The sequence below is a fragment of the Diadema antillarum genome, unplaced genomic scaffold, assembly GCF_040938485.1.
Source record: "Diadema antillarum isolate AM-2024a unplaced genomic scaffold, OU_Dant_1.0 scf00000203, whole genome shotgun sequence".
In the NCBI taxonomy this organism is placed as follows: Eukaryota; Metazoa; Echinodermata; class Echinoidea; order Diadematoida; family Diadematidae; genus Diadema; species Diadema antillarum.
In genome coordinates, this window is record NW_027271092.1 from 117413 (window position 1) to 144777 (window position 27365).

At 36.8% G+C, this 27365-nt stretch overlaps 1 protein-coding gene and 1 long non-coding RNA gene across 2 annotated transcripts in view; one reads left to right on the forward strand and one right to left on the reverse strand.

The window, feature by feature from the left end:
* Positions 1–75: 75 nt before the first annotated feature.
* LOC139723948 (probable hydrolase PNKD) overlaps positions 76–27365 on the reverse strand; it is a 31045-nt gene continuing 3755 nt past the window's right edge. The window contains exons 2-11 of the mRNA XM_071635148.1: positions 11904–12019; positions 9716–9828; positions 8956–9014; positions 8288–8380; positions 6391–6467; positions 5414–5500; positions 4256–4342; positions 2170–2237; positions 1029–1076; positions 76–252 (exon numbers count right to left, since the gene is read on the reverse strand). Of these exons, the coding sequence (XP_071491249.1) occupies positions 76–252; positions 1029–1076; positions 2170–2237; positions 4256–4342; positions 5414–5500; positions 6391–6467; positions 8288–8380; positions 8956–9014; positions 9716–9828; positions 11904–12019 (925 nt within the window). The remainder of the gene's footprint in view (positions 253–1028; positions 1077–2169; positions 2238–4255; positions 4343–5413; positions 5501–6390; positions 6468–8287; positions 8381–8955; positions 9015–9715; positions 9829–11903; positions 12020–27365) is intronic.
* Positions 16127–18324, forward strand: LOC139723947 (uncharacterized). Its single transcript, XR_011710401.1, has 3 exons — positions 16127–16180; positions 17344–17471; positions 18285–18324. It is a non-coding gene; the product is annotated as an uncharacterized lncRNA (long non-coding RNA).

Below are 27365 nucleotides of genomic sequence, written 5' to 3' on the forward strand. Positions count from 1 at the left end.
GAATGCAATAAAAATCTGAAGGCCTATTAGACACAAAACTGAGCCACCACATGGCAGTGAGTGGAATTCAAGCACTCAAAGCTTGTATCTAAAATTGTCCTTGCTCTTGCGCAGGAAGAGTAGTGCCTTGGCCCGCAGGGCTTGACGGTCTGTGGCCGTCTGGTACTCCGGATCAGCCAGCCGGAGGATGTTCTCCTGGGATGTCCTGAGGAAGGGATTGTAGGATTTCTCCTCACCCAGACTCGAGGGGCTCTGCAGATTGGGAACAGAGTGGTTAAACAGTTTTAACCCGTTGAGGATGGGCTGATTTTGCTACAACACACATTTCGCATGGACAGTTGCCCAAGTATACTCGGGACTTGTCCTCAACAGGGGATGACAAGCCACAACTACTGTACTGTACTGCACTTGTCTGCGGAAGTATTGAGCAAATCAAATCAAATCAAAGCAAAAAAAAAAAAAGTTTCAGTGATTTCCTCTTACCTAATTAAAATACAGTTAACTTTGATGAAGTCAACCTCGCATAAGTTGAATAATCATCCTCTTCTCTTCATAATCTCATAATCTATTGATTTTAATATCTCAGTGTAGCAAAAAGAGCTGCTGAAAACTGCTTATCCAGTAATGGCGAGCCAATGGAGTAAAATGGAGTCAAGAGGGGCCTGAGCTTTTGATCCTAGCAGAATCTCAATCAGAGGCAAAATGATAGGTCATTTTGCCTCTGACGAAGATTCTGCTAGGATTATTTTAATATCTCATAAGTAAAATTTTCTCAAAGTTGAAGTTACTCGTTCAGTCCAAATAGATTTAACTTAGGCAAGGTAGACTGTATAATCTGATAACGACATGGCTTAAATGCTATCATGTAAATATTCAACATCAAATTCCCAGAACTAGGTACAATTTAGTTCTATATGTTATTACTTGCGCAAATGGCAAAGTGAACTCCTATTTAGGATAAGAAGGGCAGAATGTGAAATGTTTCTCAATATTGCTGCAAGCATAAAAATGTATACATATGTACTTACTGTTATCTTTGTGTCCTTTCTCCTTCCTTTCACCCAATTCAGTTTTCTCTGCACAGTGTGATTGACAGGGGATAGATACAGATGAATACATGTATTGAGATATATGCAGCACATGTAACACAGAAAGTACATGAATGGCCTACATTCTTCTGTGAATACACATTTCAGCAAGTCTATTGTACAAATAAAAATGTATAGGTGTGATTTTTTCAACAGTTGGAGTGCCATATCTTGCCTAAATATGTACATGTAAGAGATAAGGGAACTAAGTACATAGTACTGTATACGCTATAATTTTCGCGTACATAAATTTTCGCGAATTGCCGATGTCACACATTTTCGCGAGTGGTTAAATTCGCGATTTGGGGACCAGAGAAAATATGAAGTGGCAAAGAAAGTGTGAATTTTCAACTTACTAGCATATAAGAATGATACTAGTTATACACTGCATGAAAAAGACTTGCCAAACTCTGCGAACTAGTAAGTTAGAATTCAACATTTTTAAAGTGGAAAGTCTATTGCGCTAGATTTCTGACGAGTGGTCCCCTTGCGATAATGGATTGGCTCTCTACAGTATTCGTAAGTAGACGTGGACGTGCGTAAACAAGCTTAGTCAGTATGGTCTGTTCGGTAAGCCGTGACATGGTATTCTAGTACTGAAATGTTCGTATCATCATGGCAAGGGATTCATTTTGGAAGGTAATATTTTCGCGTGTTGTTAATTTCGCGAATAGCTCCCGACTCGCGAAATTCGTGAAAATAAAACCCCCGCGAAATATATAGTGCATACAGTAAGCCAATCAAAATACACTGGGCAAAAAAGATGACACAGATCTACTGAAGCAGACATGTGCGAAATGACTGGAATGCAGTTCCAAACTTGTAGTCAGGTTGACTTTAATAAGTAGAAATAGAATGAAACAAATGCAGTGATTTTGGGATTGGCATTTCCAGGCTAGCAAATTTCATTTGGATTCAGTGCCTTTCATTCTGAAAAAACTAGCGATTGTCATTGCTGATGTGAAGCGGAATTCTCCCCACTGAACCCCCAAGAGTTGAAGAGGTAATCAACAAGTACAGTCAGTCTGAAAAGAGGGTTGAGTAATGATCTGTGAGTACAGAGAGACCACAAAGTCCTCACCTTAACGGCTTCATTTTCAGGGTCAATATGCAGGGCAAACTCCAAGTCATCTAGTGCATATTCGTGACCTGTGGGAGGAGAGAGAGAAGATTGGTAATGGATTACAAGATTGTGACAATGAGAAGGAAAAGTTCTAACCTTTCTTCAAGGCAAGGATCGGTGAACAGGCATCAATGGCGGATCCAGGGGGGGGGGGGGGGGGGGGGGCCTGCTCTCCGGGGGCATCAACCTTTAATTTTTTTTCTTTTTTTTTTTGAAAAAAGAAGAAAAAAAAAAGCCCCCTTTATTCATTTATTTTTCAAAATAAAAGTATGCTTGAAAACCAGAATATTTGAACTTAAGCCCTTTCCTTTTTTTTTTTTTTCCATTTGCTTGTCAGCCAATTAACCCCAGAAGCAGTACGAGAAAATTCCTGTTACGGCCTTTTTTTTCCAGTGAAACTTGGAAGTGGCACGAGAAATTTGTGCCCTTCCCCCACCCCCCTTTACGGAGTTCCAGTAAAACAATATTTTCGTGGCATGAAATTTTCGCGAGTTGCCCCTAAAATTCAATGCGTATAGTGTAGACAAGAACTTTCACATGAATTTAATTTTGCGAATCTTGGCTCTCGCAAAATTAAAATGCGCATAAACCTTCCTCGTTTCTTCTACTGTGACATCAGAACTTGTGGAGTTTGCGTCTAAAGAGGGCAGCACACAGAATTTACTGAAACTTAACACAACAGAATTTAATGTCAATTCATAACTTTAGAAAAGATTGCGAGATCTCCCTCAAACTGCCAATATGAGTGTTTCACTGATCATTCTGCACTCACTGGCCTCACACACATTTGGGCAAATTTCCTGTTTAACACAAGTTTAATACAGTTAATGGACATTCATAACAATGATTTGAAAACATCATGGTGGAGGGGGGGGGGGGGGTCAGGGATGTATAGAACTTTGGACCCAGTAAACTGGAAAATTACAGTTCACTCCCGTTATAATGAACATGGTAATTACGAAATTCCAGATACAACGAAGTAAAATTTTAGGCCGCAACATCATCCACTTTATGTATTTTTATTGCGTACAATGTATTTGTTCAGTTACAATGAGTTTTCGATATAATAATAAAACTGCCGGTCCCGAGGACTTCATTGTAACCGGAGTCCACTGTACTTCGAGAGTGCAGACCTCCATGAAGCAGCTCATATCTACCCATACACGCATGCTGAAAATCACTCAATTTCCAAATGATAAAGAAGCCTTGTAGTTACCTCATCAGCTTCCAGCAGCGCAGCGCCTCGAGCAGAGCACATGTATGCTTCATTGCGCGTATGCGAACCTCAAATACAACGCAGCTTGAACTCCCAAGTTCATTGACCCTATTTGCCAGAAGATAGAAAAATCCTTCGAAAATTCATAAAAATTCCCTGATCTCTACCAAAATTGAATCATCTGTCCCTTGTATCAATATCAACTTTTCCTGCAAGTTTCATTCAAATCCGTTCTCAACTTTTTGAATTATTTTACACACAGACAAACAGACAAACAAACCAACACCGACAAAAACATAACCTCCTTGTCTGAGGCAATAAACCAGCAACTCATCTAGGAAAGCTACCACATTCGCACCCTTTTATCTCTTCACACTGACAAAAGATAAGTCATACATCAAACTACATCAGAAAGTGCATTCCTGTTATAACAAAATTAAGTGTCATTATATGGAAGTGAAAATTCAGGTCATCACATGTATTTCTATCTGAATATCTTAACAAACTTTTATTGTGCGGCTGCAAAGAAATTTTGATATAACACAAGAAACCTGTCAGTTACGAGGACTTCGTTACTAACGGGAGTTGCCAGCAGAAGTACTTCGGCTAGAAGCTGCCTTCAGCATTGAATATCAAAGAGGATGCTAATTGATTACTATAGTACAACATGTAGTTAATTTGTTCATCTTGGCTAAAAAAGACATTGACATATGATACACTCACACTCCCACATACATAGTAAAATTCTCATACAGACATCCATACATTACGTGTTGAAAACTCTTCAGCGCCTCTTCATAAAAATGTCAACAAACAAGGGTCACGTACCTGGATATATGGCTGTGTCGTCTGGTAATTCACACACCTTATCTAAACTTGACAGCATCTGAGATGGTGGACCTTCAAACATCCGACCTAAAATGGCACAGACAACGCAGAAGAAGATAAGCCAGGCAGATGTTACATTTCCTCAGAAGTTTGTCAGAAATAAATAATTGATGAAATATGCTACTGTTCAATCCCCTATGTGCCAATTCACTTTAATAACTGTAATATCGAAGGCTGTTTGTTAGTCACTTCCACTTCCCCAAAGAACTTTTAATGTCAGTTTAGACATACCAAAGCAGGTGTAACTCCATGGCTGTCTGATTCAAAACCCATTAGTTGATTGTATGCTCATATTCTATTCATATTTAATTACATGTATATATGTATGTGTGTGTGTGTGTGTGTGTGTGTGTGTAAACTTTTACATGTACAGTCAGTTTCTAATAGACACAGCAAAGGAGGTGTACAATCTCCATGGTTGTCCATTAATTCAAAGCCCATTGTCGTGAAGTTGATTGCATGATCACAGTTTATTCATATTTAATCATATGTATGTGTGTATATATATTATGTATTTATGTATTCTCTCTCATTATCTCTTTCCCTCTCTCTCTCTCCCCCTCTCTACGTATATAATTTATATATATACACTCATACATGCATGTGTTGATACTGGCGAATTAATTAACCCGTTCCATACGCGATCCTGGTGGCCTGTGTATTAAGTCTATGGGGATTTCAGAATTTAGTATGGAACGGGTTAAAGCAGTGGATCCCACGGATCACCAATTGGTGACTAAGAGGTGATTGGTCTTCATAGGTGATTACCGTAAAACGAGGAGTGTTCGTGTGCATTTTGATTTCGCGAATTTCGCGAGAGCCAAGATTCGCGAAATTAAAATGCACCTGGAGTTCTTGCCTACACTATATGCATTGAATGTTAGAGGTAACTCGCGAATATTTCCTGCCCCGAAAAAGGCCGTCAGCTCCAATTGGCCAAAATTTCATGCTGCGAAAATATTGTGTTTTACAGTAATCATCAATCACCAATTTGTGATTAAAAGGCAGAGTCAGGGTTGTTTGGGGAATGTGGCAGCTATGTTCACACACTGCCCTCCTTGATGCTACATTCACAGTTTGAAACTCGAGCCTTCTTACCATTGCCAGCTAGAAACAGCAAATCACCGGTAAAGAGACATCCAGGCGACCCCTGCTGCGCACACGTTAACAGGTACACTGTGTGACCTGTGGGAGATATGATGGGCTAGCACTTTGAACCGATGCAAACTAACACATTAATTCTGCAAATACATTGTACAACCAGAAACTTTTGTGAATTGTGGGGACAGGCATTCTTCTTCTTTTTTTCCCAGGATGAAACTTTTGCAAATTGGCACTGGTATTCAATGCATAAAAAAAAAAAATTCTTTGCAAAATTTGCAATAGTTTCATGCATGTGAAAATACCTGGTTTAACAGTATGCACAATTACATTCTATACCATATGAGAATGCATAATCATATTCTCTACTTGCCCCCACTTGTGGACAAAGAAATGGGTCCAAAAAAAAAAAAAAATACAAGGCCAGAGTACCCAAATTACTGGGATGCCAATAAACTATATCATATGTGCACTGAAACAGTTGTAGGCCTTTGCAAATTCTCAAATATTTCACTCCCTGTGCTTTCTATTGTCCTGAAATGATAAAGTGACATCTGTCTAAATATTTTCTTGAAACAACCTTTTGCCTCATGTACTTTGCTCAAGTTGTACAAATATTATGTCTTTATACACTGCAGGAGACTGTGTCAGCAAATCCTGTCACATGATTTGTGGCGATACCTTCACTATAGATGCTTTCTAGTTACCACAGGAATAGAAAGGATTCACAACACAGATGCAGTAACGCTTGATAAAAGAGAAATACGGTACTGTTTAAATGATCTCCTTTGTTCCGCTTTGCGCCAAGTTGAGAATAATTTAGTTTTGTTGATTTGATGCTGTAAGTTCACTGAGCATTTTTTTTTTTTTCAGATATATAAAGGTCACAAAAGGAAATGCACTAGTTGCAGTTATAATGGCTGTAAAACCCTTGCTGGACCCCTAGCATGTTCTTCACAGGGGTGTTGACTTACCAACTGTGTGCCCGGGAGTGAACAGGGCGGTGAATTTTAGGTTGCCAATTTGTACACTCTCGCCATCCCCAATTTTGCTGCAGGTTGAAGCATGTTTGACATATTTTGTAATTGTGCATTGCTATACGAGCACTGATATAAAGATGAAAATTCTACTGATAGGATAATTGAATTGTCTCACAAGTCCATCATGTTTCATGGCCATAATTTTTTTTTTATTTTTTTTATCGAAGGCAAGTACTGGAATTGATTATTTATGAGTGGTATACTTATTGTTTTGTTATGACTTGACCCAAAGGATACCTGAGGCATTGTGTCGCCAAATTATCCACCATCCATCTGCCATCACACATGCAGTTATTGCCATTTCAGTAGCATTCAATACTCAATAAATTTTTCTGGTAATTGGCCCAGGTATTATGCTTCACGTAAAGATGCACTAATTTTTTTTTTTTTTTTTCAAAATCCCTCAAGGTCCAAGGTGATCAGAGGTCACTGCGCTTTGTCTACAAATGGCATTTACTTTTCAGTTGTAACTATGAGGGGAATGTCCACAGGCAATAACTGTAGTGAAGGTAGAAATGAATAGGCAATATTTCCATGACGCGATAGCAGTGAAAGGTCATAAGTCAAGGTCAAAGATCACTCTAATTATGTGCAAAAAATAAAAGAGGCATTTCCATACATTGCTACGAGTAAAAATGTCCAGTGATGATGTAAGTTCGTGGACATGGTAGACAAAAACTGCCAATTGATTGTGCAATCATGATAGTGGTGATAGGTCAAAGGTCTTGGTGCAAGGCCACCATACTTTGGTTGACAACTAATTCTTGAACCATAGAGTTAGGAATGTCTATTATTCATTTTCAGCAAAGAATATAAGTGCAAAAAGTATATCACACACAAAAAAGTAAGATACATATTCTACAAATATTAAAATGTATACACTTTAAGCAAGGAGCTTCAAAAGCTCCTTGCTTTAAGTAATTTCCTGTTGAGAATAGAAATAATTCAATTGCTTGCCTGAAAAGACAGGTAGAAAGTAGAGGTTGTCAAAATAAAGATTCAATTTAAACATTGTTTTCATGCAACAAATTCCTACAGGTGTAGATCTGTTTGGTTTTAAAACACTGTAACTCGCGTTGGCCATAACTGGAGGGCTTCCTATAAAAGAAGAAGAAAAGATGATTCAATGGGTTGTGCAATGAAGTCATGTGCATTGATGTGTGACTTCATAAATCTGCTATTGTTGGACATACTGAAGACCCCCAGTTATGGCTGAAATAGACATTAACAAATAAAACAGTGCTCAAGCAAAACAGGTCTTTGAGTCAAATAATGATGGTACTTGACGTAATTAATAGAAGTAAAATGGAAAATATTTCCTGTCTGCAAAGAGGGTTAAAAGTCAATCATTGGTTAATGATCTAAATCAACTTAAAGATAATACAAAGTTTTGGTACCTAAAAAGTTTCCCTGAGTTTCCTTGTCTTAGTTAGTGTTTCAGGTTAAAGTACCTTTCATATAACTAACACTGTGAGACTTACTCGCCCCAAAGTGTCCTCATGTCTTAGTAATCCTGCAATAATGGTTTCGTACCAGAGCAGAGCAGGCTCTGAAAAATTCGAACGAGCCGTTAGTTTGACTCAACGCGGTACCGCGACAATCAATATACACGTATTGTACGAAACCATTATTGCATGACTACTAAGACATGAGAGCACTCTGGGGTGAGTAAGTCTCACAGTGTTAGTTATATGAAAGGTACTTTAACCTGAAACACAAACTAAGACAAGGAAACTCAGGGAAACTTTTGAGGTACCAAAACTTTATATTATCTTTAATTCATCAAAATGTGCATCATCCCACTGGGTGGGTTGTCCTTGATGACACTTACTGTGTCGATCCAGGCACTCTGTCCTCTGCGTTCCCATAGATGGCGAGATCAGGGTGTATCGATTTCAGCTTCTTGTTACCACCTGAGTGATCCCTGCCGGGAGTGGAATACCAAGTGGAATACCAAGTGTAAGATGCAATATGCACAACAGCTGTCAAATACTGTGAAAAGTCCTTTGAGCATAGCAGCACAACGCTGTGTCTTATTTGCTATGGTGTACACTGATTTACATACCAGTATGTATAGAGTTGTATTCACCGAAAAGGTTGTAAACATGGAAATCTTGCATGACATTCAGGGGCAATTTGAATGTGTTCCACTACCAGGTATATGGTGTATGCATAGATTCTTAAATTTGTACACAAAAATACACACTGCACATATATAATACAAACCTGCATTGATATAAACAGGCACACATACATACATGTACATACATATCAGTATAGAAGGTTATCTGCAAATGTGAAATACATGGTGTTTCAATAACTAAGCTGAGTCATACCCCTGACTTTCAACGCATTGGACAAATTACTCGCAAGACAAAAGTCAATGTCATAATTTTTCAAGGCTACAAGCAGCATTTAACAATTTGAAACCAGATGAAGAGCTAAAGGTAACAAGGCTGGAGTGTTGTGAATTAACCCCAGTACACAGGGGAAACTTACCAGTGTCTGTGTGTGGTGAAGATAGCGGACAGAGGAACACCTTGCCTAGCAACCACTGTCTGAAGGAACAAATCAGACGCAAGGAGAACTTCAAATGAAACAAAAGCAACAATGCCAACAACAGAAATGAGGCATTCAAGAATACAGCACTCAATTTTTCATTGACTTGCAATGCTAATGTAATTTTCCTGCTCAGGTTTGACACAACAGAAATTATGCTAGAATCAAAAGTCATTCTACAGAAACTCCAATTCAGTGCACTCTCACTCTGATTTTTCCTTCATTTTTACCCTTTGGTAGGTGTTTTAAATTGTACCTCAGTAATTATATCATCAAATTAACAATTGATGGTTGATGTTTCATGAGGTACAATAAAAATAAGTTTATAGTTATTTCACTTGCGCCCACTATTTATCTAGTTGTTCTGGTTGCAGAATTTTCAAAATGCCTGATACAATGCAATAACTATTTTTGAATACTGATACAATGACTGTACTGAAATTGGGAACATACAAATAAGAAGATTAAAGTCCCTGTGTCTTGCTCACATTTACACATTTTTGAAAATATCTTTCTAACTTTGTACATACTTAATTTATACAACCAGTGCCATCTTTCTCCAATATTAAGATATGCCGTAAAATTCAGAGTTGCCAATTTCATGATAAGACAATAACTTCTGCAGCAAAATCCCCGTCTGATTTGCACAAGAGAAATGGTGGTACACATATACAGTGTACGTCTGTGCAGTTCAACTGACCTGCACAGCATCAGCATCACCTGGATCGATCACCACGGCAACCTGGGTTACTGTATCTTCTACCAGGTATGCATAGTTGTCTTTTAGGTAGGGGATTGGAGTGATTGTGAAGCCTGCAAAACAGGGATCAGATTGGATGGTGGATTCATGAATTATTATCATCATTATTATTATCATTATTATAATTATAATAATAATTATTATTATTATTATCATTATCATTATTGTCATTATTACTATTAATAATATCATTATTATCATTAATATTATCTATTCATTGATTTACTTATTTATTCATTTGGCATTTCAACACAATACAAACAGATAGTCACATTACATGACACAAAGATTGTATGAATATCAGCAAAAGTGACAATTAGACTGCCATTGCCTACAATTAGAGGATTAATATATTGATGTACAGAAGAATTCAGTCAAGCTCAGAAGGAAATACTGCAATCTGTAATTATGAAAACTTTGTGTAATACTATCGGTCAATTTGCCAGCCAAGAATAATCAATTGCACTTTAAATGGGGCTAAGGCAATTTTTTTTTTTGACAAACACATCTCTACAGTCACTAAAGACATAGTTTAAGAAAAGCAAGGAGCAGCAAATACCAAAAATTGGAAATGGAAAATCACACCTTAGTAGGGGAGAGCGGGGTGAGTTGGGACGTGGGTCAAGTGGGACACGTTCTCTGAATCAAAAACTGTTCAACCAATCAGCGATTGGCTTATATCTACAATAAGCCCCTAGCAACCATACATCACACTAAGAAAGCCATGCAGCTCGGCAAATTCTAAGTATGTATAAATTGCTATTGAAAATTTTCCCCAAAATATGACATTTTTTTGAAATCAGGCTAATTAACCTGTTGTCTTTGTATTCATGATTTCAAGGACACAATTGAAGCTGGTGGTGAGCCTTATTGATATGCAACTAATATAACTTGTTTTTGACAAATGCCTGCGTGGTTACTGAGCAGTCGTACATATTCATGTATATGCCATGTGAGGGACAGTTGGGACAACGTGTCCCATTTGTCCCTAATAATAGCATTACATGTAAAACAGTTCAGATTTTCAAACATGTTGTTCAAACTTGTTTTGTTAAAATAAAGATCATTTTAAAGCATGTTTGACTGTTTTCATTACCAATGTTTCATTACGCCTTCCAACTTTGGCATTTCCGACATTTCTATAGGATGACACACTTTACAAACACCGTCCCATTTCTCCCTTGCCGTTGTCCCACTTGACCCACGGGTGGGTCAACTTCTCCCCCAAAATAAGGTTTTTTCTTTTTATTAACTGCAGAAAATTGAAAACAGTGCCACCCCCAGTTTATAGCTCTTTATGTTACCTACCATATGAACCTTCATGCAAGCCCGAAAGGAAGTGTAATCATCTCTTCTATAAAAAGATATAAGAAGAAAATCGGCGAACTTGAAATAATGTCCCACTTCTCCCCGCTCTCCCCTATTTCTCAAGAATATAGCTAATAGCTTCGTAAAAAGGGAAAGAAAATAAGAGGCATGACAATTATAAGTGATAGCCTAGTTTCTTAGAGAGCAAACTACTTGGAAACACCCCCCCCCCCCCCTCCCAAGCAATTTTCCACAACTCAATCAGAAGCCACAACATACTTCAACTTTCTCTTTAAAGGGATAGTACAGTTTTGGTGGAGATGAGAATTTGGTTTTTAACTTTTTGCGAGATAACAAGAAAACACATAATATAGTACAGAACATACCATTTTAAGAGGAATTCAAAGTTTATTTGACGAAGATCGGGTTTGGAATGACTGAAACATCAAAAAACAAAGTAAAACAAAGCGATTGTAATAAAGTGTGGGTCCCACACTTTATTAGAATCGCTCTTTTTGATATCTCAGCCATTTCAAAACCAATTTTCATCAAATAAACGTTGAATTCCTCATAGAATTACATGCTCTTTCACATTTTATAAGAGGTTTCTGATTATCTCACCAAAAAATGTTAGAAACCTGAAATTAGGTCTCAACCATAACTGTACAATCTCTTTAAGCATGACAAAACAAACATACACAAAGTCACAAACACTGGCAAAAGAAAAAAAAAAAACTGACATAGGATCTGCTTGTAGAGCTCTTCTCCTCAATATGACTGAATGTAAAAATATTCAGTTTAATCTTACACTGTTTCATACCTGCATATTCTTCTGTGTCAACGACAGAGTGGCCGTCTGGGAATTCCAGTCTTGTTTTCGACAAGTCCCTGCCATTCAAGTAGTTTCCAAGGCGGGTCTTTGTATACACGTTGTACCTGCAGAATTAGGGAAAATACGAGACCTAACATGACGCACAGACAACCTGCAAGACATTGTAAGTACTGGTGAATGCTTACAAAGTGCATTCAAAATCACTATTACCCAAACTTACACATGGACAAATCTGTGACAAAGAAACAATTAACAGTCTTAAAATCATTCACCGTTTTCCGGGAAATCATTAATTTGGCTGAGTGAGAATGAGCCAGGCCAAATAATCTCATTCAGCTAAGTTAGTTTCAGCCAGTTAAGATAGGTTTAAACGCACTCAATCGTGGCGAGTGGTTTGTGCGGCACGGAGACGAACGCAACACGCTGCTTCCCCCATTCTGTATCAAATGTAGTGACCCCGAATGAGAAAAGCGCTGGCTCAAAGGGTCAGCGAACAACACGCTAACCTACAAGAGCTCTATGCTACAAATCTCCTAACCCAAAATGGCTGTCCGAGCGAGCCACGAGAGCTTCCGAATGGACGCACACTCTCAGCTCGCGGTGACAATGTTTGTGTATGATCATTGATGCGTACACACACACGCACACACACACACATGTCTCAGTGGCAGCATTGTCCCACACGTTTATGGATATAGCACCGAGTCTGGCATTGCGCAATTGCATGCACAAACGTCGGTCGTTCGGATTTTACGTACCACAAGGGATGGCGATCGGCTGCCTTGAAAGTGTTGCCCAGCTCTCCATAAATAAAAGTTTGTTGTTGGTTTTTTTTTTCCATACCACGAGTGTTCATGCACCAGTGGTGGAAGAAGTGTTATAAGACTGCGGACAGTTATTTTTGTGCAAAGAGCAGATTGTTTTGTATTGTACTTCAAGTTTTAGTTTCATGTCAAGTTCTGGCTGTGTACAGTATTTTTTATGCCTCTGCCACGTAGTGTCCCTGGAGGCATTATGTTTTGGGATTGTCCTGGGGTCCGTTTCATGAAGCTATCACATAAAAGCTATCACATAAATCTTAGAATGGCCAAGCCGCTCCTAAGCTAGGAGAGACTTTCACGGAGAAGTGAAAACCATTTCACGAAGTCTCTCCTAGGCTAGGAGAGACTTTAATTATTTCAATCATCATGTTCGAGGGTAATACTAATTAACATATCATTAGCATATCATCTCCCTATTGTGTTACATACGGTGAGCACTCGCTACATAGACATAGCACGTACACACAGGGTATACACACTATACAGCGCAGAGGCAACAAATCTACGGAGGCAAGATCCCAAAGACCAAGTTGCCATAACACCGCTACTAGTACATATTTCAATTAGTGAGTATGTTTAAAGCTGTCTGCAATTGAAAAGTAATGCATGAGGATTCATAGTGTTATATTATGTGGATATATTTTTGTTCGAATCTTCTACAATTCTCCAAGGGCTAGCTAGATGTAGATCTAGTCTTACCGGTAGTAGCGTTATCACAATAGTCCCACGCAGGCACATCGCCGTTTGTTTGAAAGACTAAATAGCCAGCTGAGTTTATGGAGCTAAATAGGTAAAACGTTAGTATAAATTAGCATGGTAAATTAGTAATAGTGAAATGTTTGTGGGTTGATTTTTATGATAGATTTAGCGTGCAGATATTTCATGAGAGCAATTGCCCAATTTGTTCATGTATGGCTGAATTGCAGGTAACTTAAGGCCTGAATAGTGTAGGGATCGAAGAAGAAACCGGAAATTTCATAAGAATTGGTTTGCATTTATTTTTAATTTTTATTGTTATTATATTTTTGAAGACGTGTCTAACAAATAACATTAAATAATTACACTGTCACTAGCTGTTTTGCCTGTGTGGATAGTATTCAGAAGTGATACAAATTTTCCGTTTTGTGTCAAATCGACAGGAAAGATCTGTTTGTTTGTTCTTTCAGTCTAGAAAATCTAGGTTATTTTGTCCCACAGAATTATGGGCCTAGCCTAGGCCTAATGTTTTTAAGTCCTAACGTGAACTGTATAGCAGTAGCGTTAGCATTTACAGAGAACCGGCTGTAGGACCTAGTGTAACATTACCTGTGTCATTGTTACGTTTACAAGTCCTAATGTTACTGTCTATACGTTACTATAGGTCTACAACCAAATTTTGTAAAGTACCGTACTGGGGTTTCAGGGGTTAATAACTGCAACCAGTCCGAACACGAAGCACTGTGTACAACTAATAGGGAGTGCCCCGGGGTTCTATCTAGAGAGTCAGACAGTGGTTAGACTAACTAGATCTAGTAGTAGTAGGAGGGCCTAGTAGTAGTACGTAGATCCAGGTCTACACAGAATATAAATTGGAAACCATGGTTCGATCAGATCTTGGTTCAGACTTGAAAGCTATCTTCAACAATTCTAAGTGCATACAGCAGTGTAATCGCAATGAATATGTCACAATAAGATAGAGAATGATGTTTACCTAAATTCATTGGCATGGAACCTCTAGAATTCTACTGCTATACTATCAGATCTCTCTAGATCTAGAATACGGAGGTATAGTGATCCTGAGTAGCACCTACTGACCTAGATACTACTTAACCAGTGTATACCGGTACCAAAAGTATAACCAGACTAGACCCTTAGCCTTGGTATTCCTATATCTAATTAAACACATTATCACTAACATAAGTAGGCCTATCACTCATCAGTAAGGAAGTTAATGGGTCTTCTAAATAGTGCTATCTATCAAGGCAATTAGTCGATTCTATAGGTCCATACTCCGATGCAAGTACCACTTACACAACTTCTTTTAGTAATTTAATTCATGATGACATGACAACAGTTGATGATCAGAGTCAGACTGTGGTTGCATCTCAGGCTGTAACTGCGACCAACCCTAAATGTGAAACCACAGTACAGCTGGTCCCACCAAATCTTAGGTAGATGTAGACCTTGCCACATGGATGCCTATTGACAAGATCTAGAACCTCAAGTCATAATACCCCAAACTATAGGCTTGCACATGTTGAATTGAGACAACTCAAATACTAGAAGTGTGTCTTTTAATCATCCCCCCCCCCCAAAAAAAAAAAAATAATAATATAAGGTCCTTTACATATTTAAACTGCAAAAACATGTGAACTGATTTCAAATTTCATGCATATTCACGATATTGTGTGTAAAATCTTGTATAATCAAACAACAGTTTGAAAACACACTTTCTATTTTGTATTCACATTTTCAATTATAGTGTTAGACTGCTACAATCAGACTACTGCATCTCACAAAGCCCAGAGTCAGTTGCTGAACTTCACTGAACACAGAACCAAGCTGCTGAACTTCCATCTTCTCCACAGCTATACTGCTACTGAACTTCGTTGAGACTTAGCTACCGGCATGGTCACCTTCAACAGAATGCAAGTATTTTGGCTAATACTATTTTAGCAGACAACATATCTGTATAATATATTTTCAAATACTACAATTGCAACATTATTTTCATTTGGACATCAAATTGTCTCTGGATTTTTAGTTGTATAGTGTTAGACAGGAAATATTGAAACGATGTTTGCTGTACTGTCCAACCTGGTAATTGAAAACACACATTCTTATCCAATGAATAGTGACCCTTCTAGAAACAACTGTTCTGTGCGTTTTTTATTTATTTCACTATCTGTAGAATATGACATACTGATCCAATTGAAAAGAGATAATTCATGGAAAGGGGGAGGGGTACCTGCATGTCTACATGTATCAAGCTCCTGGAACAAACTTTAGCAGTCACGTTATCTTAATAATGTAGGTCCTACTATGATTGTTTAATATTACCCTCTCCCTTTTCTAGTATCAAAACAACCTCATGCTCTTGCAATGTTTGAAACAAGAATATTCGACATAGCTTATCATTTTAAACTGTGAAAAGTCCTCTTTACAGCTTATCAGTAGATACTAGTGAATTCAGTCTTTCAAAATCAATGGTAGGGCTTTACAATTTGATTGCCGTAGCCTGTTATAGCAACGGCTAAGCACCCATCTCTAACATACTTTCTAATGTCCCATGTCCTGCACTCTTGTTTGTAAGATATTAACTGTTCTTGTATATTGAATAAACTCCAAACAGCCAAGGACCAGACAACAGGTGAACTTCATCCAGTTCAGAGTTAAGGACTGGGGGCACGATGCAAATGGAAAAGTCAAGTGACAGTGTCATGGATATTCCACCATCTTCATTTGGTATGTTAAATAATTATTTTTAGCTATTGAAGCAAGTTGAGAAATCATATGTTATCTTGATCATCTACAGTTGGCTGCAAAATTATTCAACCCCTCTCTTGCATTTTGGACACTCTGGCATAATGAATTACATTATAACTGAGATTATTTCTAAATCATACAAGTGATGATCAGATAGTTTGCTACAAGTAAATAACAGATCAATAGCCTTTGATTTGCATATAGTTACAAACTTTAATCATTCCTGGATAAAGAGATATGGTCCAGTGATCACATTTATGGTCATTTTTAGTCCTTTCAGTGATCACTGAAATACTTCGTTGAATATGGTTTGTTCACTCAATGTTTTGATAGGTGACACAATATGATGGAATTTGATGTAGGATTCTTAATATTTCAGTTGGCAGTTTTCATTGCACAAAAATATCTAAATGAACTAATTTCTAGTGAAAGTTGCCACCATAGAGTTTGTACAGAGGTTTAGCCATGATATCAATAATTCAAAGTTTAAGTCATGTCAAAATGAATATAACCCATTGAAATGCTAAGAGTTGTGTATAGAATGGCAAGATACTACAAAAATTCCATAAAAACAAAAGAAATTAATTGTTATCATCAGACCATAACACGTCACACTTCAGTGATCACAGAAAGGTCTGAAATGACCACAATGTGCTCACAGGACCTTATCTCTTCATGCATTAATGATCAAAGTTTCTAACTTTATGCAAATCAAAGACTATTGATCAGGTAAGCATTTGTCATAAACTATCTGTTCACCACTTGTATATGATTTAGTAATTGTAATGTTATTTCATTTGCCATAGTGTCCATATTGCAATGGGGTTGAATAATTCTGCTGCCAACTGAATAAAGTGAATGCTTGTTGTTAATTTCCCCTCTCATTTATTACCAAAAATTCTTACAATTTCCTAACAGGGGCTCATTACATAGTGATTCAAACTTTGAAAACTGGCAATTACAACTTGTTGTTCACATAATATATCTGACAAAATTGATAATAATTAATGAACATTTTGTTGTTATTGCTTGTTTTAATAAAGATGTACACTCATCTTAAGTATTTTACAAATATCCCATTTGTGCATCCGATGTTTCTGTTTGTATGGCATTTAACTGTTCTTATATTTGCAAACCCAAAGGCCTGAAGAGAGCTGAACCTCACCAAGCCTTGGGACAGACAGCTGCAGCTTAACTTCACCCAGGTCAGAGTCAGACTGCAATTGGACTACGAACTGTATAGCAGCATCTTATCTATGACAGAACACAGGTATGCTTTCTCAAATTAAACCTGAAAGTATAAAGATTTTACAAAATAAACAACTTGAATAACAGTTGAAAAAAGGCAACCTCTGTTGATGACATATCAGTTACAGGTAATTTGGTCTTTCTTATTTTAGCAATTATTGTAGACTTGGTGGACAAACAATGTCACCTCTGTATGTGAACTGTTCCACACGAGAAATTAAGAAATTAGTGCATTTATATACCCCAGTTGGGAGTTGATTCAATGTTTATGTCTATATCAGCCACAATAGTTGATTAATGCACTGACATGGCAATGCAGCTGACTTGTTGCATAACCCATTAATTCATCTTTCTGTTTATTTTTGAACTCCCAGCTTGCCTGATATGATTTGCAATCCTTTCTAAAAAAGTCAAATAAGTCTTAACTGACATGAATGAATAACATTATGTCAGATAAGTGATTTAAGTCACAGGCACATTTTCATTTTGAATCTGTGTCACACCTTTTTTGTCATCAGGAAGAATCTGATACACTAATTCTTGTGTATGACAACCCAGACGACTTTTTTTTTTTTTTTTGCCCTTGATGCTGTTAAACTGTCGCTAATATACATGTATTGTATATGAAATTGCTGACAAGCAGCTCTGTGTAATGATATGTGTGGTAGTCGTGTGTGTATTCATTCAACTGTACACCCACATGTTACCACTCTGTATAATGTCAGGGAGAGGGGATGTGATTTGCATGTCGCAAAATTTCAGTATGTAATCAGTATTGTTTATTTTTTCCATATTCTGTTTCTTTTGTCCTTTCTTTCTTTTTTCTTTCATATAGATTCTCAAGGCATGGAGCTTGCCAAAGGTGATGCAGACAGGTTGAATATAACATATGTTGGTTTTGACCGCTGTGGATTCAATCCTTCAAAATTTAATGATATACAATATATACAATTTTTTTTTTTTTTTTTGGGGGGGGGGGGAGGGGAGGGTGGCTGCATTAGATGTGAGGATCTGATGTGTACCTGCAGCACTGTGATGAAAGTCATGAATGCGAATTTCATGGTGATTTTGTAATAGATCCTTATGACAAAAGCTTCTAGCACAACAAAAATTCCTAAAATGGAGTGTGAATATTATGTCTTTCAGGACATCATTTGAAAATAAGAATAGGTCTATTGTTGCTATACCTACACACATGATAAATTTTCAAATTTCATGCACTTGCTGCAAATGACATGAGTAATATTACAGAACCTAACAACATCTGGACTGTTTTCTGTGTGCTTTTCTATTTTGTGTTCACATAATTGGCATGCTCAATTTCAACTTAATCTGATAATCCCTTCATTATTGTTGCTCTAGAGTTTTGTATCCTAGTTTTTGTCCCATTCATTGCACCGAACATAGCTAGGTAAGATTAAGAGCTTAAGATAGACCGTATACTTCAGAACCTATTTGCTAGCTATGCTTTTGCAGAGTGTGTGCTTTCTTTCTAATATTCAAATAGGTTAGGAGAGTCCATCTGAATTCAGTTGTACATCATTTTAAAACTTAGAGTGTGCTCTTACAGAAACAGGATTGGCCTTTTTTTTTTTCTGCAGGATACTAAGAAACCACTATTGAAGTGCTACAGAGCATTAATTCAAAGAAGAGTTCAATGTTTATTTGACGAAAATTGGTTTTGAAATGGCTGAGATATCCAAAATAAAGGATTCTAATAAAAAATGGAACCAACCTTTTACTAGAATTGCTTTGTTTTACGCTGCTTTTGGATATCTCAATCATTTCAAAACTGATTTTTGTCAAATAAACATTGAATTCTTCTTTGAATTAATGGTCTTTCATATTTCATAAGAGGTTTCTTATTATATCACCCCCCCCCCCCAAAAAAAAGAAGAAATATTAAAAATCTGAAACCAGGTCTCAACCAAAACTTTACCAGCCCTTTAACCAGAAATCCATGTTTGGTGACTTTCTGTTGATTTTGTGATACAGAGTCACAATTGCAGTGTTAGATATGAAGCTACAATCAGACTATTGCGGTCTGACTGCTGAACTTCACTGAGTTTTGTCATAGACGAGTCCACATAGTCCACGTGGCATAAGTGCTTTGCCAGGTACATGTATTAACCAAACCAGAAATGAGAGAAATCCCCCTTCAAAAGAAAAAGCAAAAAAAAATACAATACAAAACAGAACAGAAAAATTAAGTGTGCAAACAATTCAATGAAAAGCAAATGGGTGAATTGAAGCACTCTGAAAAAAAAAGATTTATATAAGTAAAGTGTAAGAAAGCATTTTAAAACAGATAAATGCAAATTCTGATTTCTGATCTTTGATGATTAAAAGCTGTTGTGCAGTAGACAAGGTCATTATTATTAGTATTAATATCATAAGTAATATTCTGATATAGGGAACCTTAGAGTGCAAAGAAGGTGGATTGCAACACACATTATCATATGCTTACAAAATATTTGCAATGATAGCATTGCGTGAAGTTCAGCTGTTTTCATATTTTGATTAATAAACCATGAAAACATTTCAAATGATTATGAAAGATCTGTTGATGTATAATCGATGCAAACATAAATACATCAGTGAACGTTGCAGTGCATTGTTTTTGCTATGATTTCCAGGCGTGTGATGGCAATATTTATGTAACCCAGTTAGAAATTATGTCTATGCGGGCAATTATTATTTGATTAGAAAGGTAGAATTAGGCATAGCTTATAATGTAGAAATGAAGTAGAATGTAATACTAGAAAATACTGTGAGTGATAATATTTTCACAATGACTCTTACTAGTATCACGAATGTGGTTGTGATAATTGTGCTGTGATTATGGTGACATTGAATAATGAAATAATGTTTTTTAAGATCAGATTTTCTAATGAAATAATGTTTTTAAGATCAGATTTTCTAATGAAACAGGCAACGAGAATAAAATGTATGAAATGTTGACAGCAACAGCTGTTCCAATAGTTTTTGCAGTTACATAAGCACTCACATGACATGTAGTTAAATTGTGAGGAATTGATATTAATGAGTATGAAATTGATAGCAGTGAATGAATTAAATAATTTAATCATTGTCGGCATATGTCCTCCTGCCTCTTTCAATGAAATGTGTTCCCAGTGTGGCAATTGATAAGTGAAATCAAATCCAAGTACGAAACAAAGAATACCTGCAGAAATTAGAACTATCATTGTGATATTTACCCCCACCTACAACTGAGGGAGTTTGTTCAACCAGCGCTAACTTTATATGGTTTTATTTAAAAAAAAAAAAAAAGCTGTACCATGGCAATGCGTTGTTCAACATTGAATAAAGTTGTGTTTGGTTAATTCAAAAAATCTGTTTGTCACGTGTGTCTATACAGTATGTATCGCAAGTCAAGTGCTCAAAAACTGAGTGAATTAGATGGATAAACTGGAAAGTCCTATGATTTTTCACAAATGATGTTACCATGGCAACACACTGTTCAGTACAGTAGTAACGAAAGATGAATATACACAAGTACATAGTATAAATTTCACATGTTTCACATTTCTAGTCAAATGCTCAAAAGGTTAGGAAGTTAGCTGAATCCAAAATATTTTTGAATGATTTTCATTCAAAATAATCTGTTACCATGGCAACACGTGTGAAAAAGAACAAAGAAGAAATTTGCACATCAGTCTATGTACTTAAGCAGTCTTATGTGCCAGATTTCAAGTAGAATGCTCAAATACTGAAGGAGTAAACTGAATCTACACCTTTTTTTATTATATTCATTGAAAATGCTGTTACCATGGCAACACAATGTTCTATATCTGTGAAAGATGAAGTTTACACAACTTCATATCATGGTGGTCACACGTACCAAATTTCAAGCAAAATGCTAAAAAGCTGAGAGATAGCAGAATCCACAATATTTTTGTATGATTGTCATTCAAAGTCTGCTGTTACCATGGCAACGCATTGTTCAACAATGGCGAAAGATGAAGTTTCCACATCTACGCACTATGCTGGTCGCATGTGTGCCAAATTTCAAGTCATATGCACAAAAATTAACAAATTTAGCGAATTCACAATTTTTGTATGCTTTTAAGTGAAAAAAAAATGTTGTTACCATGGCAACGCATTGTTCAACAACAACCAAAGATTAGTTTTGCACATCTACATACTGTAATGGTCACGTGCCAAATTTTTGGTCAAATGTTAAAAGAAACTAAGGAAGTTAGGTCAATTCACATATTTCTTTGTGTGATTGGTATATAGAAAAACTTGTTGCCATGGCAACAGATTTTTTTTTTCACACCACACATGAAAAAAAGTGTTTTGCACAACTACACATTACATTTATCTAATTCTATGCTGAATTTCAACTACATTGCTTTAAAACTGAGGGCAGCAGTTCAATCCACAACAATTTGTATTATTTTTGTGAAAATTTGCCGTTGCCATGACAACGTATTATGCAATATTAATGAAAAAGATATCTTGCACATCTACCTTTGACAGTGGTCACACATGCCAAATTTAGGGCCAATTACTCCAAAAATGAGACAAAATTTTGATACAATGGCTCTCTCAAAAAGCTATCACATAAACTTAGGAGTGCTCCTGACCACTCCTAGATTTATGTGATAGCTTTGCCAAGTTAGGAGAGACTTTATGTGCTAGCTTTGTTCATGAAATGGTTTCTAGAAAAAGTCTCTCCTAAGTCTGAGTTTATGTGATAGCTTTATGCGATAGCTTTTTCATGAAACGGTTTTTAGCAAAGTCTCTCCTAAGTAGGACTTAGGAGAGAGAAAGTCTCTCCTAAGACTTTCATGAAACGGACCCCTGATCCTTCCATCGGTCCGACGGTCCGTAATCAATTTTGTGGACAGCATAACTAAAAAACCGTTTGAGGTATCCTAATGAAACTTGGCAGGTATATGTATGAGGGGGTGAAGTTGTGCCTGTCAATATTTGGGTGCAGATGCTCAAGGTCAAAGGTCAAGGTCAAATGCTAAAAAAAAAATTTATGTCCCCCATATGTATACGCAATGCTTGATGGTATTTTCTTTAAACTTAGTGTATACATGTATTACCCAATAAAGATTCTCTAATGAGAGTTTTTGGGTCATGAGGTCAAAGTTCAAAGGTGAAGTAAAAATGTTAAAATTTCACTTGTTCTCCATATCTTGAAAATGGTTCAAGGTATCTGCATGGAACATAATGCATGTAGGCCCTACTGACTGGCAGTGATTATCTAGGGAAATTTGGGGTCATGAGGTCAAAGATCAGGGTCAAAGGTCAAGGTCAACTCATTAAATTTCACTTTTACCATCATATTTATGCAATGCCTGCAGAATTTCTCTTGAAACTTGGTGTATACATGGATTACCCAACAGAGATCCTCTTGGAAGTTTTTGGCTAAAAAGTCTAAGGTCAAAAGGTAATGCTCATTCACAATATTACGAAGTTAAATTTGGCGCTCAAACAACTTACTAGTACATTAGTCAATAAATGTAAGTGTGCCGACATAGTGATTGTATGGAGCATTTGGCTTGCGGTAGACGTTCGTGTGGTCATTTTTCAAACAAAGGGGCGATGAATTGGGGAGCGCTGCAAAAAAGTGGAGGAAACGACCAGAAAACAGGAGGAAACAGTGGAAGAGGTGAGTCAAAATGTTTACTGATTAATCCGGTACATATTTTTTCCAGATTGGTTTGAAAACCAAGCTGGAAAAAAATAATGATAACCATTTTTATGCGGGGGGGAACTGGGTCGAAGTTGCGTTAAACCAAACGGTTGAAACCGTCGCAATAGCGTGTGTATCAATGGTGTCTGTCTAAAGAAGCGAAAAACTGACCCAGCAAATGTCATTATTATAAATGAGAAGTTTTTCGCGGAATTAGACACACTTATCGGTCAAATTATATATCTGTTGTTGTGTGAATATTATTTGCTTCAGAATGAGAATGGTCCTACCTAATCTACTCATATTCAAGTAATGTGCAGCTAAATGTTTCCAGGTTTTTGAACAGGTTTTATTAAAAATCATGTCTGGCAGCCAAAGGCTGAATTGCACATGTTTTACAATCATAGTTATAAAAACAGACTGACTTCTTCTGTGATCTGTACAAACAATGATATAACGACATGACATAAAAAAGAACAAATATTACAGTGGTCACATGTGGTAAATCACAAGAAGTGATCAATCTATGAGGGTACCAGCCCAATAAATTCTGAAATTGCTTTTACAAAAACGAAAAGAAAAAGGAGATAAAAAATATCCTGTCAACATGGCAACACTGCTCAACACTGAATAAAAAAAAAACAAAAAACATAACTATTACAACTGATAATGAAATCAGTGAGGGTACCAGCCCATCAATACTCAGATTACTTTTTCAAAAAGAAAAGAAAAACGAAAAAAGAAAAAAACGAGCAAAAGGGGAAAAAATTCACTGTCAACATATCATTATGCAACTAGTCATTAAAAAAATTCCATTACTATTTCATCTACATATATTAATTTTGATTTAAAAAAAAATCACACCTACACATCACATTAATCACATGTGCCAAATTTCAATAAAATAAACAATATTTCTTTCTTTTCTTTTAAACAATTATTATCATCATGACAGCTCATCCTTAAAAATAAATAAAACATATCAGGCCTACATATCAAAAAAACTACATCCATCAGAAAAAAAGAAACTATATCTCAAATCAAAATCTGGAATGAAAAAGAGATCAACTCAATCCACACTCATTGTTTTTCTTTATAAAAAAAATGCGGTTACCATAACAAAACAATATTCGAAATTAAAAAAGGAAAAGCGAAATCTACCCGTCTCTGCTATAACAATCACAAAAATTATGGCTCAAAAACTGATAAAATCAGTTAAATCCTCACTATTACTTCATATGTACCACATATGCGGTCATTTACTCAAATCCGCAATATATTTTTCTATTACAAATAATACCATATCAAAAACAACACAGGCAAATAGACTGATGAACAAACAGCCGGAAAACATCATACTCGAAATGCTACTTATACAAATGCATAAAAGGTCAATTCCACCGAAAGGTTGCATTTTCTGAAAATCAAACTATTGAGTATAGATGATTAATGAAGCTTAATTAGATGATCTGGTATTGTTTACTCAAAGCAGCCTTTCACAACGGATATTTTGATACCTCATTTGTGAACATCGGTGAACGTGGAGAGGAGTTATGTCCGAAAAACCTTCATTTTTCATGAAAATTGCCAATTTTTGCAGAATTTATGTATCATTTCTGATACACTATTATGACCATAATACAGCTTGTGTAATTCTCAGATGGCTTATTTTCTGAATGTTCTTTGGTCATAGATTGGTTTTATGATGTTCTAGAACTTGTTCCGGCATCAGTAAATATTATTCTCTCAATCTCAAAATGTGGTAGTTGATAGCGTCCCATAAGTCACGTTTTTGTGTCCCATCAGTCACACTGGTTTTCCCTATCCTACTACTGTACCAATGAGTAGATATTCATACCACTTGGCTCAGGGTAAGCACCAACCCTTTGCTACATTCAGGAAAGAAAATATCTTTCCAGAGTCTCTGTGTTTAAGAATATTTCAGAACTTACTTTCCCATGTGAAAAACGGTGGTCCTCAGATGTCCCATAAGTCACGACAGCAATTTTTCATTGCTGTATGTAATGCAATGATACTTTTCAAACTAAGTATGGTGTTTTCATAAACTGTGATATGATAGATCTAACCATGAACTGAGAAAAATGCATTTGATGCAACTATTTTCTCAAAATACTGGTTTGAAATTGCCGAAAATTGTCACTTTGTCCCATAAGTCACAATGGAATTGACCAAAAACTTCTAATCTTTATTATTCAGTAGATTAATGAAATATGGAATTGCACTGTCCTGAAACCGTTTTGTTTTACATTTGTATTGCTGGTACCTTGTGTTCGAACGCAATGTGTATTGATGCCCTTGGTGTTTAGCAGGTAGCCAGTGGGATACAAGCGGGTTTTTAACCATCCGACAAGCAAATTCTAGACTCAGCTGTCTTCTCCTTTCAGCTAAAGTGCCCAACTTGCAGGTTTCAAGAGCTGTAATGTACGATGTGTAGTTTTTGCCTAATATTATTCTGCAGGCTCTTTTCTGAATTATTTCTGACTTTCAAGTTTCTTTGTGAGGGAGCCACTGAACACTGGGCAGCCATACTCAAGAACAGGACGTATGTATCCTGAGTATACAGTAACTAAATCAGCTGTGGGGAAGTGGAAACGTTTGAGGGAGCGAAGCACACAACAATAGATATAGGTTACCATATACCTAACCGCAGCAGCGACCCCATACGGACAAATACGTACCGTAAAGGGCTGTTACTGTGTTACAGCGCCCCGCGACGGGGTTACCATATACCTAACCCCGTCGCGGGGCGCTGTAACACAGTAACAGCGCCCCGAAGCAACCCATGCAATTTTAGGAAGCACTCAAATGCACTGCAACACGTAAACAACTCACCGCTCAAAAGGACACTTGGATTCGCAACGAAAAGCCACATGATATAAAACCATTATTGTTGAACAATAGAAACGACTATGTATTTCTCACCATTACCTCCGAAAACAAGATAAATAGTCATCTTTGAGACCGTCTAGTCGAGATACTGTCCGTTCGCCGTTTTGAACTATCACGCAAATATACTGATCTGCGCATGCGCAAATGAATATTCATATTTTACGTCATCTGCCATATGTACAATGTTGCTCGTATTTGGTTCTCGGTCTCATTTAATAAAGGACACTTGTTCGTACCAATACGATAGGTATCATGGAGTTCAAAGATGCTCTAAGTGAAGTAGAGGAGGATGCAAAAAGAATTAAGTTCAAAGTGGAGCAAATAGAAATTATCAAGAACGCAGTGAAACAGAATGACACGTTCCTAATGGTGCCAACTGAGTTTGGCAAGAGTGCTTGCTTTGGTTTCATCACCAAATCTTGGAAGTTGGATAAAGCAGGGCTGCACACTAACCCATTTTTTTTTTTCTGCCGGTCCAACCTGTCTCTGTCGGATCAGTAAATATCCATTTTTCCTCCCCATTTTTGTATAGGTCGGAACAGAAAATTTACTGGTCAACAACAACCTGAAAAAGCATTACTGGCTTGCAAATTTATTTTCATGTTTTTGTCGACAATAATATTACCTCCCCCCCCCCCCCAAAAAAAAAAATACATTTTGCAAATAAACATTTTGTAAACTCAAGTGCCTTGTTTACGGATCATTTTCTTGAGAAGGAACAAAAAGGAATCATTTGTGAATTGATTTGTTGATACGAAAAGGAAGTAAAAAAAAAAGAAAAAAAGAAGGGACTGAAATGCGGTTTTTAACTTTCCTCCGAAAATTTCTTCCCGTATCTTGGCGTTCTTGAAAGTACACTGCAGGGTCGAATTTGTAATGCTTTGTACTCCTATCTCTTCTTCGTGTATAGAACCATTTTAAAAGAATTGAATGTTTGTGAATCAAAGTGTTAAATGATTATGAACAAAATCAGATTGTATCAAATGCGTTTGTGACTTTTTGTCAACATCGGCGCACGTAGAGTAACACGCGTTACTTAAGTTCTGCGCTTTTCACATTTTTGGTGCTCAGCTGGATTGTAATGATTATATGAATTATTTTTGCTGTATAGTATTTTCTGATGCACGTGCCAGAAGGGGTTCTTTATTTTTCTCCCGATAATCTTTTCGCATTTGTGCATGCGCTCTTGAAAGGTATATACGGCAGCATACGGCATCAGGGTCAAATTCACGATTCTTTTTGCGCTTATTTCTAACTCAAATATCAGCGGGATTGTGACGATTTCATGAACTTTACTTCGGATCACTGTTCGGATGTAATCTGTTGTGATGAACA